Below are 13,135 nucleotides of genomic sequence, written 5' to 3'. Positions count from 1 at the left end.
TAGAGTTAAGAGTTGAAACTGATGGGTGAAATATAAATAAGATCCCCTGTCTCCCACAGAGGGGCAAGAGATGGGAGAGGAAAGGTGTTCTAAGCATGACAAGAGCACTTACAAAGATCCTGAACGCAATGTGCCCATTAGGGGAGTGGCCAGGGGTTTCCCATGCCTGGAGTAGGAAGTGCAGTTGGGGAAGTGGGAAGTGAGCGTGCGTAGGGCAGGCAAAATTTCACTGGCAGTGTCGGTGAAGCTTTGGAGAGTTTTGAGGTGGGAAGAATCACTTGGTTGTCTTTGAGAGCTCACTGCAATGGTAATGGTATGGGCAGAAACTCTAGAGGCAGCCACAGTTGGTTCAAAACCCAGGCCACTTTTTCACGTGTGGCCTTGGAGAAGATGCTCCAGATACCCCTGAGCTTCAGGAAAATAGGATAATAATGCATTCCTTCGAATGTTGTTGACAGAATTAGAAACAATATATACTATATTAACTAGGACAGTGTCTAGAAGCTGTTGCTATCATTATTTTGAGGTTAATATAATCTACTGGAAAGTAGAGTTTCTGAGTCAGAGTCCTGGGTTCTGATCCTAGTTTTGCCTCTGATGAGCAAGGTATCTTTCAACACATTTCTTAAACTTTCTGGATTTATTTTCTTACTGGTATATTCATTTAGTCAAAAAACATTTATTTAAAAACTTCTGACCAGGTGCAGTGGCTCATGCCTGTAATCCCAGCACTTTGGGAGGCCAAGGTGGGCAGATCACCTGAGATCAGGCATTTGAGATCAGCCTGGGCAACATGGCGAAATCCCATCTCTACTAAAAATACTAAAGTTAGCTGGGTGTGGTGGCAGGCACCAGCAATACCAGCTGCTTGGGAGGCTGAGGCAGGAGAATCTGTTGAAGCCGGGAGGCGGAGTTTGCAGTGAGCTGAGATAACGCCACTGCACTCCAGCCTGGGTGACAGAGTGAGACTCCATCTCAAAAACAACAAACAAACAAACAAAAAACAAGCTTCCAAATGCAGCCCTGTGTTGCCTAAGTAAACGGTCACCCCCAAAACCCATAACACTAGTCTGATTTGAGAAAAACATCAGTCAAATCTCAAATGAGGGACATTTTATAAAATACCCAACCAGTATTCTTCAGAACTATCAAGGTCACCAAAAACAAAGGACAGCCTGAGAATCTGAGAAGTGGTCACAGCCAAAAAGAGACAAAGCAGACACAACAATGAAATGTAATTTGTATCCTCGATGGGATTCTTGAAGAAGAGAGGATATTAGATAAAAACCAAGGAAATCAAGCTAAAGTATGAACTTTAATAATAATGTATCACTATCGATTCATTAATTATGATGAATGTACTGTGAAACGAAAATAAATCTTGGGGTCCCAAAATCACTAAGCTAAAGGGAAAAGTCATGCAGGGAACTGCTTAGGGCAAACCTGCCTCCTATTCTATTTAAAATCACCCCTCTGCTCACTGAGATAAATGCGTATCTGATTGCCTCTTTTGGAGAGGCTAGACAGACACTCAAAAGAATGCAACTGGCCGGGCGCAGGGGCTCACGCCTGTAATCCCAGCACTTTGGGAGGCTGAGGCAGGCGGATCACCTGAGGTTGGAAGTTCGAGACCAGCCTGACCAACATGGAGAAACCCTGTCTCTACTAAAAATACAAAATTAGCTGGGCATGGTAGCACATACCTGTAATCCCAGCTACTCGGGAGGCTGAGGCAAGAGAATCTCTTGAATCTGGGAAGTGGAGGTTGCGGTGAGCTGAGCTGAGATCACGCCATTGCACTCCAGCGAAACTCCGTCTCAAAAAAAAAAAAAAAAAAAAAAGAATGCAACCACTTGTCTCTCATCTACCTGGAACGGAAGCTCCCTCCCTGCTTAGAGTTGTCCCACCTTTCCGGACCAAACCAATGTTTATCTTACATATATTGATTGATGTCTCATGCCTCCCTAAAATGTGTAAAACCAAACTGTGCTCTGACCACCGTGGACACATGTTGTCAGGCCCTCCTGAGGCTGTGTCAAAGGCGCCCATCCTCAATCTTGGCAAAATAAACTTTCTATATTAACTGTGACCTGTCTCAGATATTTGGGGTTCACATACTGTACTAATGTAAGATATCAATAATAGAGGAAATGGTGTATGTGTGTGTGTGTGTATGTATGTGTTGCGGAGGTGTTTATTGAGGACTAAGCTCTGATTTTTTTATCTTACCCAAATTCCTTTCTGAGGGGTCTGGGAAGTCAGGTCCCACAAACCATAAATTCTCATCAGATGGGTTTTATTGAACCCTGTATATCATGACTTACTTTCCAATCTGACTCTGGCATAACAAGGAAGAAAATCAAAGTTTTACCCCAAAATATATTTCCTTGCCATACCTTGAAATTGCCCTGCAAAGTCTCTGGTGAGAAAAATCCACATTCTATAGAGAATCCCCTTTCCCCTTGGTTTTCCTTCCTTCCTTCTCAGATCCAGGAGATATCAACTAAGAGTCAGGCACCCTTTTAAGTCTGATATAAAACAATTTACCACCTGCTCTCTCTAAAGTCCGCTGCCTAAGAGCTTCCTCTGCACAATAAAACTTGGTCTCCACAATCTTTTCTTTCACCTGAGCATTCCTTTCTGTTGACTAGGTCTTCAGATAACCTCAACCAATTGTCAACCAGAAAATGTTTAAAGTTCCCTATAGCCTGGAAGCCCCCACTTTGAGTTGTCCCACCTTTCCAAACCAAACCAATGTATTTATTAAATGTATTTGATTGATGTCTCACACCTTCCTAAAATACATAAAACCAAGCTGTACCCCAACCACATTGGGTACATGTTCTCAGGACCTCCTGAGGGCTGTGTCACAGGTCATGGTCATTCATATTTGGCTCACAATAAATCTCTTCAAATATTTTATAGAGTTTGACTCTTGAATACTGTAAGGTTTGCCATAAGGGTTATAAACTATAAAACACAGACCAAGACAAAATGATTTTTGCCTGTATATGCTCATGAAATATTGTTGGCTTAAATGAAAACAGCTAAATACTGAGTTATTGGTATAAATACTTTTAAAACTAACTGTAAGTTTTATTACTAAAGTAAATACCTGAAATTCACAGCTATAAAAATGGTTAATAGAAAAATAACTTTAAATATTGGCTCTCACAGTTTTTGTAAACAATCTAGGTAAACTACAAAATTAATGAGGTAAATGTAATGGAATAAATGCTTGTAAACAAAGTTGTCATAATTTAGGACCTAAGGTTATTATTTGATATTAAGTATCTGGGTAATTTCCAATTTAAGAATTGTAGGAAAACATTTTTTTTAACGTTCTTATTAGAGGTACAATATCTTTGTCCAATTCAAACATTATTTAAGGGTTATGTATAAAACAAGGTACGGAAATCAGGAAATAAAAGATGAAAAAAGTTAAAGATATAAGGAGGTAATTTGGTAAAGAAAGTAAAAAGGAAAGTAGTTTTATATAAGAAAGAATCTTGTGTGGTGAAGTTTTGCCCTAAAATAAAATAACTGGGTTGTTCAAGGAAGAGAGACATTTAGGATAAAACAGAAAGTCTAACCATTGTTAAAGGTCTAGGTAAGTCGTAATAAGGTTAGTAAAATAAATTTTTAAGGGTGTTGTATAATTCAGCTGGTGTTGGCTATAATTAAAAAGAAATCAGGCCGGGTGCGGTGGCTCACGCCTGTAATCCTAGCCCTTTGAGAGGCCAAGGCAGCCGGATCACCTGAGGTTGGGAGTTCGAAAACAGCCTGACCAACAAGGAGAAACCCCATCTCTACTCAAAATGCAAAAATTAGCTGGGCATGGTGGTGCATGCCTGTAATCCCAGCTACTTGGGAGGCTGAGGCAGGAGAATCACTGGAACTCAGGAGGCGGTGGTTGCGGTGAGCCGAGATTGTGTCATTGTATGCCAGCCTGGGCAAAACTCTGCCTCAAAAAGAAACAAAAATCATAATAATCTTTCTAGAGATGGGTCTTTAATACTAAAAAAATGCACTAATACAAAACTAAACAATTGGTTAAAACAAGATTTTGTTACAAATATTGACTTTTTTAATGCAAAAGGTTTTTAAATTTTTAAATTCTATAATCTGTTTCTTTAACATTCTTCAGATTGATATCTTTAAAGTGCCACTGTTTCTCTTTTGAAAAGGCCTTGAATGATGGCTCTCTCCTTCACCTTTTGTTGGCTCCTGTAACTTTTACTAATTATCTAAGTAAGGAAGAAAAATTATTTTTGAAAACAGGCAAATAAAGACCTGCCTTTTAATTCTGCATGCCTGTTATATCTCTATTTCTATATGTGTCATGTGGAGGTGATATTTCACTACCAAACCACATGAAAAAGCTCTACTCAAGTAACTTAAAAAATTGTAAATGCTTATCAAATTGGTAAACACAGGTCAGATACATTTTAATTCACATGACCTTGGTAATCTTTGGTAAAAATTAATTTGGTAAATTTAATCTCAAAACTCTCCAGTAATTTAAAATTCTCAAAGTCATGTTAAACCCTCAGGTTTTTCCTTTTCCCCCACTGGAAATTTGGGTTACTAAACAGTTAAAATAGTAGAAGCATAAAATATGCTTTTGTTAAAATTGTGTAAACATAGTGTCAGTTCTCAAAAAAATATAAGTTTCTTTTTGGTTAAGAAACTATTTAAGAGTTGCTTTATAATAAAGGAAGTTATACAAATAAAACTAAATGAAAAAAATAAACATCTAGGGCAACAAAACTCTGAGCCCCATGTTTACCAAGAAAATAGTTGATATGGGGGAAGGGCAAAACCAAGTAACTATTTAAAACCAAAGGGTGTCATGTAAAGGAATTGTTCCACTTTGTAGATTGGTGTCATTTAGCTTCTTTAAAAACAACAACAACAACAACAACAAACTTTACTATAGTAAATTGTAAAAATAACCACTTAACCACTTTAAGTACAAAATTCTTAATTTTAAATGCTACAAAATTTAAGAGCTTGCAGGACCCAGAGCTCACTACTGAACAATCACTAATGCATAAAGGTTTATTCCTGAAAAAGCAAACAGCCGGGCACGGTGGCTCAAGCCTGTAATCCCAGCACTTTGGGAGGCTGAGGAGGGTGGATCACGAGGTCAGGAGTTCAAGACCAGTCTGGCCAAGATGATGAAACCCTGTCTCTACTAAAACTACAAAAACAAAAACAAACAAACAAAAAAATTAGCTGGGTATGGTGGCAGGTGCCTGGTAATCCCAGCTACTCAGGAGGCTGAGGCAGGAAAATCATTTGAACCCGGGCGGCAGAGGTTGCAGTGAGCCAAGATCGTGCGACTGCACTCCAGCCTGGGTGACAGAATATGACTACTCCATCTCAAAAAAAAAGAAAGAAAGAAAGAAAGAAAATGCAATCAGCCTAGTGGGCCATATAAGTTCTGTTTGCCCTGAGAAGGGGACTGCCCAAATCTCCCTGTAAAATACCAAGTGAAGTACCTAGATGAAGCAGTTAATATCTTTCATATGCAAGCCATGTTGGACTAGCTTTATAACTGGGATATCCTCCCATCTAATATGTCTATTACCTGAGTCATGGTCAATCTGGGGGCTAAGGGGGCCTCTTTTACATGGGTGCCCCTCCCACAGAATCATAGGTCTGTTTAAGAAGCCTTATCAAATCTGATATCCCTCATAGATCTCACAGATGCAGCCCCCCGCTGGAAACCCAAATCCTTTTCTCCAGAAAAGGTAAAATGGTTTGGGGGTAAAAACGCTTCCTGGGACCAGAACATAAAAATATATAGGTTAATAGAAGTATAAAATGTAAAATATTTAAACAAGCTTTACGTAAGGTAGTTGTAACCCCTTTTACCTAAATGTCTTATAAAAATGGGTACTATATGTAACTCACTGGGGGAAGTTTTCCCCTTTCTAGTACTATAAAACTGAAGACATGTAAATCTGCTCATGTAAATCCTCCACTGCATAGACTTTTGTGTGGAACATTTATCAGGGCTGATGGCAAAAACTGTGAGTATTTTTCAATAACAACAACTGAGGTATTTTGATAGGGCATTTACTGGCTTGCTATGGAATATTAACTAAAGCTACCTCTATATTAATGGAAATAATGTTTCCCAAAAAGTTCCATAATAAAATAAAAATGGTTTACATAAAATCTTGCTACCTAATAAGCAGAGAGGCTCTTTTCTAGAACTAATTGTAAGGAGCTGCTAAATTCCACAATGCCTAATAGCTCTCCTGAGCTGTTTGATTTGTAAATGGCATTTCCAAGGTAAACGAACATCTTGTTTTAAAAGCTGCTGCTCTGGTTAAAAAAGGGTCAAGGAAATTTTTTCTTTTAAATTATTTGGGTAAAGTGTGTTTTTGTAAGCAAATTTCCCTTTCTGAATCCTCCAAAATTCAGATTATAATTTTATGGCAATATAGTTGTCTGCATAAGTTCAATAATAGTTTTTTTTTTCCTAACAATTGGTGGCACTGGTTATTTTACCAAGACTGAAACTAGTACAGCCTATTTTTAGGTAAAGTTTCAGCAAAATCAACTTTAAAAGGAGTCTATATGGCCAGTCAATTTCTTGCTGCATTTTATGCAAATAATCAGGCAAGCATAATAAGCCTAAAACCAGCATTGCACACAAATTGGCCTGGCTATAAAATTCTCTTTAATAAAAAAGGCGGCAAAAAAAGTGTTTGAAGGGCAAAGTGTAACACTTAATACTACATTTCAACCCTCACTTTTTACGTACAGATTAAATCATTATTTCTTGGCTACAATAATCCTCTAAAAAGTACCAGATTATAATTTTTCTTCATGTTTTCAGTTGGTGCCCTAATGGAACAGGTTCCTTTTTCTGTTCTAACATACAAATTACTGTTATAACTGTCAAACTATAAATGTTATTTATCTCTTTTTGTTTTACTTCCAAGGAAACGAAAATCATGGTATTCTGAAGACCAGAGATAGGAATCTCCCTCATTTGACATCCACTGGGTCTGGATCTGTTTCACTGCTAATGCTTTGCTGCCAGAACTATACAAGCTGCCTGCCTCTAGGTCCAGGGACTATCACAGAAGAGGTGGGCATGTGCAATTGTAAGGGCCAGTTTTGAGGGATAAAATTAGGACGAGATCAAACCCTCCAAATCAAGAAGGAGATAAAAAAAAAAAAATGCCTAAACAGCTGGTAAAACAAGCTTGGTTGTCTTCTAAACTATTATGTGTCACTTTTGCATCCATCCCAACCATAAAATTTTACTATAGAATTAAAGAAAAACATTTACTAACAGGATAAAATACCTTACCACAAAGCTTCCTGGGTATAATACTCCCAATGATAAGTGGTAAAAATAAACCTATCTATCCACATATATTTTTAATTTTTCAGAACAGTGCTTATGTTTTGTGTAGCTAATTGCTGTAAGTCTGTAACAAAAACCAAACTCACAGCAGCTCAACACATAGAAGTTAAAAATAAGTCAGTCTTGCAACTTTGCCTTTTGGTTTTTCTGCTGGCCTTTTTACTTAAAATAATAATTTTAAAAAGTAACAAATGGCTGTCCACAACCCTTCCTATCTGGCCTAGAACAATTAATTGGCTATAAGTCTTTTAACTCTTATGGTCCTCAGCCACAGGAAGTCCTGCCAAGGAAAAAATAACACTGTAGAATTATATAACTTCTCCTGTGACAAAACCTTTTCTCTCCAAATACCAGTATATGGTGCAATACAAAAGTCGGTTGGCGGGGGGCAGTGGGCAGGAAACAGATTTATCTACTGTTAACAAGTCTATCACGATTTAAACACTGAGGACCAGGTGTTTCTGGTATTTAATTTATGTTATATGCATAGGATGCTATACCTATGGAAATACATTGGCTAGAAAAGAGATTAAATTTATTAAATTCTAATTTAATGTTTGTCCCACAATTCTCAAGTAAGATTTATCACAAGGTCCAAATAACCCTTAATAAGGAAGGTAAACACATTGTGAGTTTGATCAAAAATATGATGATGCATGCGGGGTTTTCTGGCTGATTGGGTTGGTTACTATCCTCTGATTCTAACTACAACCTTGGACGCCCAAACCTTCACTATCTTTATAATATTTGTTACTATATTAACGTTAGACATTTTCTTGTAAATGTTATGCCAGGTACAGCAAAAGGAAAGACACAATTAAAGACCTGGATCATAATAACTCAGAAAATAGGTCTGATCCGGGATGGTTTTTTTTAGACTAAACCCTAGGCCTGACTCCATCTCACTCAGTAAACAATTGGCTATTGCATCAGGTCAGACCGTGTCCTCCCCCCATTATCCAAATCGCTAATATTTAAAACTACCATCAACCAGACTACACTAGGAATAAGCCTTCCTAGCACCGTGGGACCTCGCCAAACGACCAGATCAGACAACTCTAGGAATAAGCGCTCCTAGAGCCATGGAGTCTGCTGCTGTTGGCCTGCATATGCTTCTGTGAATGCTTTTTGGCCAAGAGGGAGGACTGAGGACTAAACTCTGATTTTTTACCTTACCCAAATTCCCTTCTAAGGGATCTGGGGAGTCATGCCCTAAAAACCAGAAATTCTCATCAAATGGATTTTATTTAATCCTGTATCTCGTGACTTTCCAATCTGACTCTGGCATAACAAGGAAGAAAATCAAAATGTTTTACCCCAAAATATATTTCCTTGCCATACCTTGAAATTGCCCTGCAAAGTCTCTTGTGGGAAAAATCCACATTCTATAGAGAATCCCCTTTCCCCTTGGTTTTCCTTCCTTCCTTCCCAGATCCAGGAGATAATCAACTAAGAGCCAGGCGCCCTTTTAAGTCTGATATAAAACAATTTACCACCTGCTCTCTCTAAAGTCTGGTAAGAGCTTCATCTGCACAATAAAACTTGGTCTCCACAATCCTTTATCTTTAACATGAATATTCTTTCTATCAATCCCAGGTCTTCAGATAACCTCAACCAATTGTCAACCAGAAAATGTTTAAATTTCCCTATAGCCTGGAAGCCCCTGCTTTGAGTTGTCCGCCTTTCTAAACCAAACCAATGTATTTCTTAAATGTATTTGATTGCTGTCTCATGCCTCCCTAAAATACGTAAAACCAAGCTGTACCCCAACCACCTTGGACACATGTTCTCAGGACCTCCCGAGGGCTGTGTCGGAGGCCATGGTCACTCATATTTGGCTTGGAATGAATCTTTTCAAATATTTTATAGAGTTTGACTCTTTTCATCAACATTATGTAAACTCTCCAGACTATCTTCTCAATGTTTTTCCTGTAAATATAAAACTGCTGTAAAAAATACAGTCCATTAAAAAAAAGCATGGTTCCTGATTTCATGGAGTTTGTAAAATGAGAAGGAAATTTATTTTATAGGAGTTTTTGAGGTCTAATGAAAAGCTTGTAAGTGATGTTATACAAGGTTAGTGCATGAGACTTGATCAATAAGTTTGTTTTCCTCTTTGTTGATTTCTACTGACCTTCATAAATATTTAAAATCTCACATCTATACATTCATCCAAATATCCAAATATCTATTGGTCATTTACTTATTTCCTATGCATGGTGGCCACCTTCACATGTTCACAAATATTCTGGTTCAAGTTCCTTTTAGGCTCAATAGGATCGCATTTCCCTGCCATTTTTGAAGTTAGGTGTGGCCATCGGATCTGCTTTGGCTAATGAGGCTTGAGCAGAAATGATGTACCTCTTGACGGATGGAAACTTCCAGCACAAGTGTGCAATTCACTACTTGTCATGGTTAATTTTACTTGTCCACTTGCCTGGCTAAGGGTGGCCAAGACAGCTGGTAAAATATTATTTCTGGGTGTGTCTACAAGGGTGTTTCTGAGAGAGATTTGCGTTTGAATCAGTGGATGGAGTCAAGAAGACCCACCCTTCCCATTGTGGGTAGGCATCATCTAATCCATTGCAGGCCTGAAATAAAATAAAAAGGGGGAGGAAGGGCACATTCTCTTTTTCCTTGCACTGGGACCTCCATCTTTTCCTACCCTCAGACTTCCATGCTTCTGCTTCTCCAGGCACTGGACCCTGGAACTTACCCTCCAGGCCTCCCCTGTCCCTACTGCAGTCCTCAGGACTTTGACCTCGGACTAGGAGGCCATTGCCTCCCCTGTTTCACAGGCCTGTGGAATCTGAATTACATCACTGGCTTTCTTGGTTCCCCACCTTGCAACAGTATGTCATGGGACTTCCTGGTCTCCATAATTGCATGAGCCAATTCCCATAAGAAATCATATATATAATATGTATATATATATACACACACACACACATATATTTTATATTATATATATAGTATTGGCCCTATTTCTCTAAGGAACCCTAATATACCCCCTAACCTGCCCTCCCCCATGCCACCTGGTATAGAAGCCAAAATACATCCAGGGAAGTGGAACCACTATGAATATTATTAGATATTAAGTTGGTGCAAAAGTAATTGCGGTTTTTGCCATTCCTTTAAAAAGTAATGGCATTGAAAGTATGGCAAAAACCGCAATTACTTTTGCAGCAACCTAATAAGACATTTAGTTCAGGAATTAGATCTTACGTAATGATGAGAGAGGAACTGGGGAGGTGAAGGTAGTTAAGGAGAGTTAGAGGGCTAGAGATGAAGTCATTAACCAGCCTTCCCTGAAGCACTGGTGTAGATGGACAAGTTGGAGCTTTCAGGAGAAATCTAAGGGACCAGGTACATCCAGCCACCAAGTGGGACCATGAAGTGGGGGACATGTTGATGGGAGGCTGCTGCCTAAGCACAACCACCACTCTGTGGATCTGCCACCAAGAGTCTGGTGGTGGCCCCAGGGCCACTATTGGTCAGGGGATCTACTGTCAGGAGGATGTGCTGGGCGTGGAGCAGCAGGGAGCAAGGCCAAGCCGGGATCCCTGGCACCTCCGTGCTGCTGTTTCTGCATGTGACTGTGATACCCTGCAAAAATGATGCCGCTTCACTTCTGCCTCACAGATCTTTTGTTTGTTTGTTTGTTTTTGTTTTTTGAGATGGAGTCTCACTCTGTCACCCAGGCTGGAGTGCAGTGGCGTGATCTCCGCTCACTGCAAGCTCCGCCTCCCGGGTTCACGCCTTTCTCCTGCCTCAGCCTCCCGAGTAGCTGGGACTACAGGTGCCCGCCACCATGCCCGGCTAATTTTTTTTTTTTGTATTTTTAGTAGAGATGGGGTTTCACTGTGTTAGCCAGGATGGTCTCGATCTCCTGACCTTGTGAACTGCCTGCCTTGGCCTCCCAAAGTGCTGGGATTACAGGTGTGAGCCACCGCGCCTGGCCTCTGCCTCCCAGATCTTTTTCAAGTTCCCCTTTTGGCCAAATTTAACCCAGAACCATACAGAGAAGAGGATTCTGGGAGTGAAATTTCCAACTCAACCAAGTTGTCAATAGGGCAATCTAACACAGGCTACACCAAGCTTGCCCAACCTGTGGCCTGAGGTCTGCGGCCCAGGACAGCTTTGAATATGGCCCAACACAAATTTGTAAATGTTCTTAAAACATTATGAGATTATTTTTGCAATTTTTTTTAAAGCCCATCAGCTATCATGAGTGTTAATGTGTCATATGTGTGGCCCAAGACAATACTTCTTCCAATGTGGCCCAGAGAAGCTAAAAGATAGGACACCCCTGGACTCCATATCAACCTGGTATCCACACACACCTCTTTGAACAATTACCTCCAAATAAGAGCAGTAGAAAAATAATGCCTCCACCTAACAGGATGCACAACTTGAACGCCCCAAACATGTCATCCTCTCCCTGAAAGAGGATACACAAATCTTCCTCTTGTCCATCTTTGTGTGATGCTCATTTCTCTTCTAGCTGAGTCCCTTTTTGAAATTACTAATCATGATGACAGTCTTTGTTTTCTTCAACTGGCCACATGGTCATGGCTGACATTCATCATTTACTTCTTCCCCACCCAGTCCATATTTTCTTTGTTTGTAGCAAGCACCTCAGAAGCCATGCTTTCATCATTCCTGAAAGCTCTGTGCCACTGGCAATCGTGTCTGAACTGGCTTGTTGTCGTTTCCTGCTAACTTTTGTCACAGGACATGGGAGTGCTAAGAGATGCCCAAGAGGATCTCCTATGGTTCAGACATACGCTCATCTGCCCTCATGTGAGGTCGCCACCCAGTTTCCACTTGAGAGTCAGGATCGAGCACCCCAGTCAGTGCAGTAAGCTCTTTCTCCACTTGTTGGTTCATGGCATGAGAAACACAAAGGAGCCAGGTGGCAGTCTCAGCTTCCAGTTTAATAGAACCACTGTTGTGTCTTCTGTCAGAATCAAACACCTCTAGACAAGCAGAACCCAAAATCATGGGGACAAAAAGCAAAAACTTTGCTTGTGAATTATTAGGGGAATAGTAAGAGAAATCACTCCCTTTTCCACCCCTTGATTCCCAGACATCTTAATTCGGGCTTTGAGAGAAACATCAGCCTATATGGAGTTAGAGCAAGTATCACATTCTGGAGGCCCATGAATGTTGCCACCCAGCTGACGCTACAACTGAGTCTTCAAAAGGCTATGCCATCATTCTACCAGGCCAGCTGCTTTAGGATGATTGTGAGACTTGGGCATTCTATGAGTGTGGGTCCATTGTGGCACTTCATATGCTATAAAATGAGCTCTCCTGTCAGCAGCGATGCTACATGGAATATCATGGCGCTAAATAAAGCACTCTGTGAGCCTAGAGATGATGGTTTTAACAGAAGGTTTGCAGGCAAGAAAGACAAATCCATATACAGAGTAAGTGTCTATTTTGGTGAGACCAAAGTGCTATCCCTGCCATATGGAAGTGATAGAGAATGTAAAAAATATGCTACCGTGTGCCTGGCTGATTCCTTTGGGACTGATAACTTATCAGGAGCTCATTGTTGATCTCTGCAGTTGGCTGGTTGGGCACCCAGCAGTGGCTGTAGGTGGATCAGCTTTGGTAAGCAAAAGCCCATGCATAGTCTCTAACCCTGCTACAACGTTCACTTTGTTCATGAGTCCATTGGGCAAAGACAGGGAAAGTTGGCAACGAGACTGACATCAACAGAATGGGCCATCTTGTCTA

At 40.1% G+C, this 13,135-nt stretch overlaps 1 protein-coding gene across 4 annotated transcripts in view; it reads left to right on the top strand.

Moving 5' to 3' along the window:
- The window catches only part of MIS18A (MIS18 kinetochore protein A), a 184,654-nt gene that overhangs the window by 121,447 nt on the left and 50,072 nt on the right, over positions 1-13,135 (top strand). For 2 of the 4 annotated variants that reach the window (XM_054542466.2, XM_054542460.2), the window contains exon 5: positions 6,960-7,108. The exons of the other annotated variants lie outside the window; for them this stretch is intronic. In XM_054542466.2, coding sequence (XP_054398441.1) covers positions 6,960-7,108 — 149 coding nt within the window. The remainder of the gene's footprint in view (positions 1-6,959; positions 7,109-13,135) is intronic. 4 annotated transcript variants of the gene reach the window in all.

Source organism: Pongo abelii, chromosome 22, assembly GCF_028885655.2.
Source record: "Pongo abelii isolate AG06213 chromosome 22, NHGRI_mPonAbe1-v2.0_pri, whole genome shotgun sequence".
Classification (NCBI taxonomy): domain Eukaryota; kingdom Metazoa; phylum Chordata; class Mammalia; order Primates; family Hominidae; genus Pongo; species Pongo abelii.
This window is presented reverse-complemented; position numbering and strand designations above follow the sequence as displayed.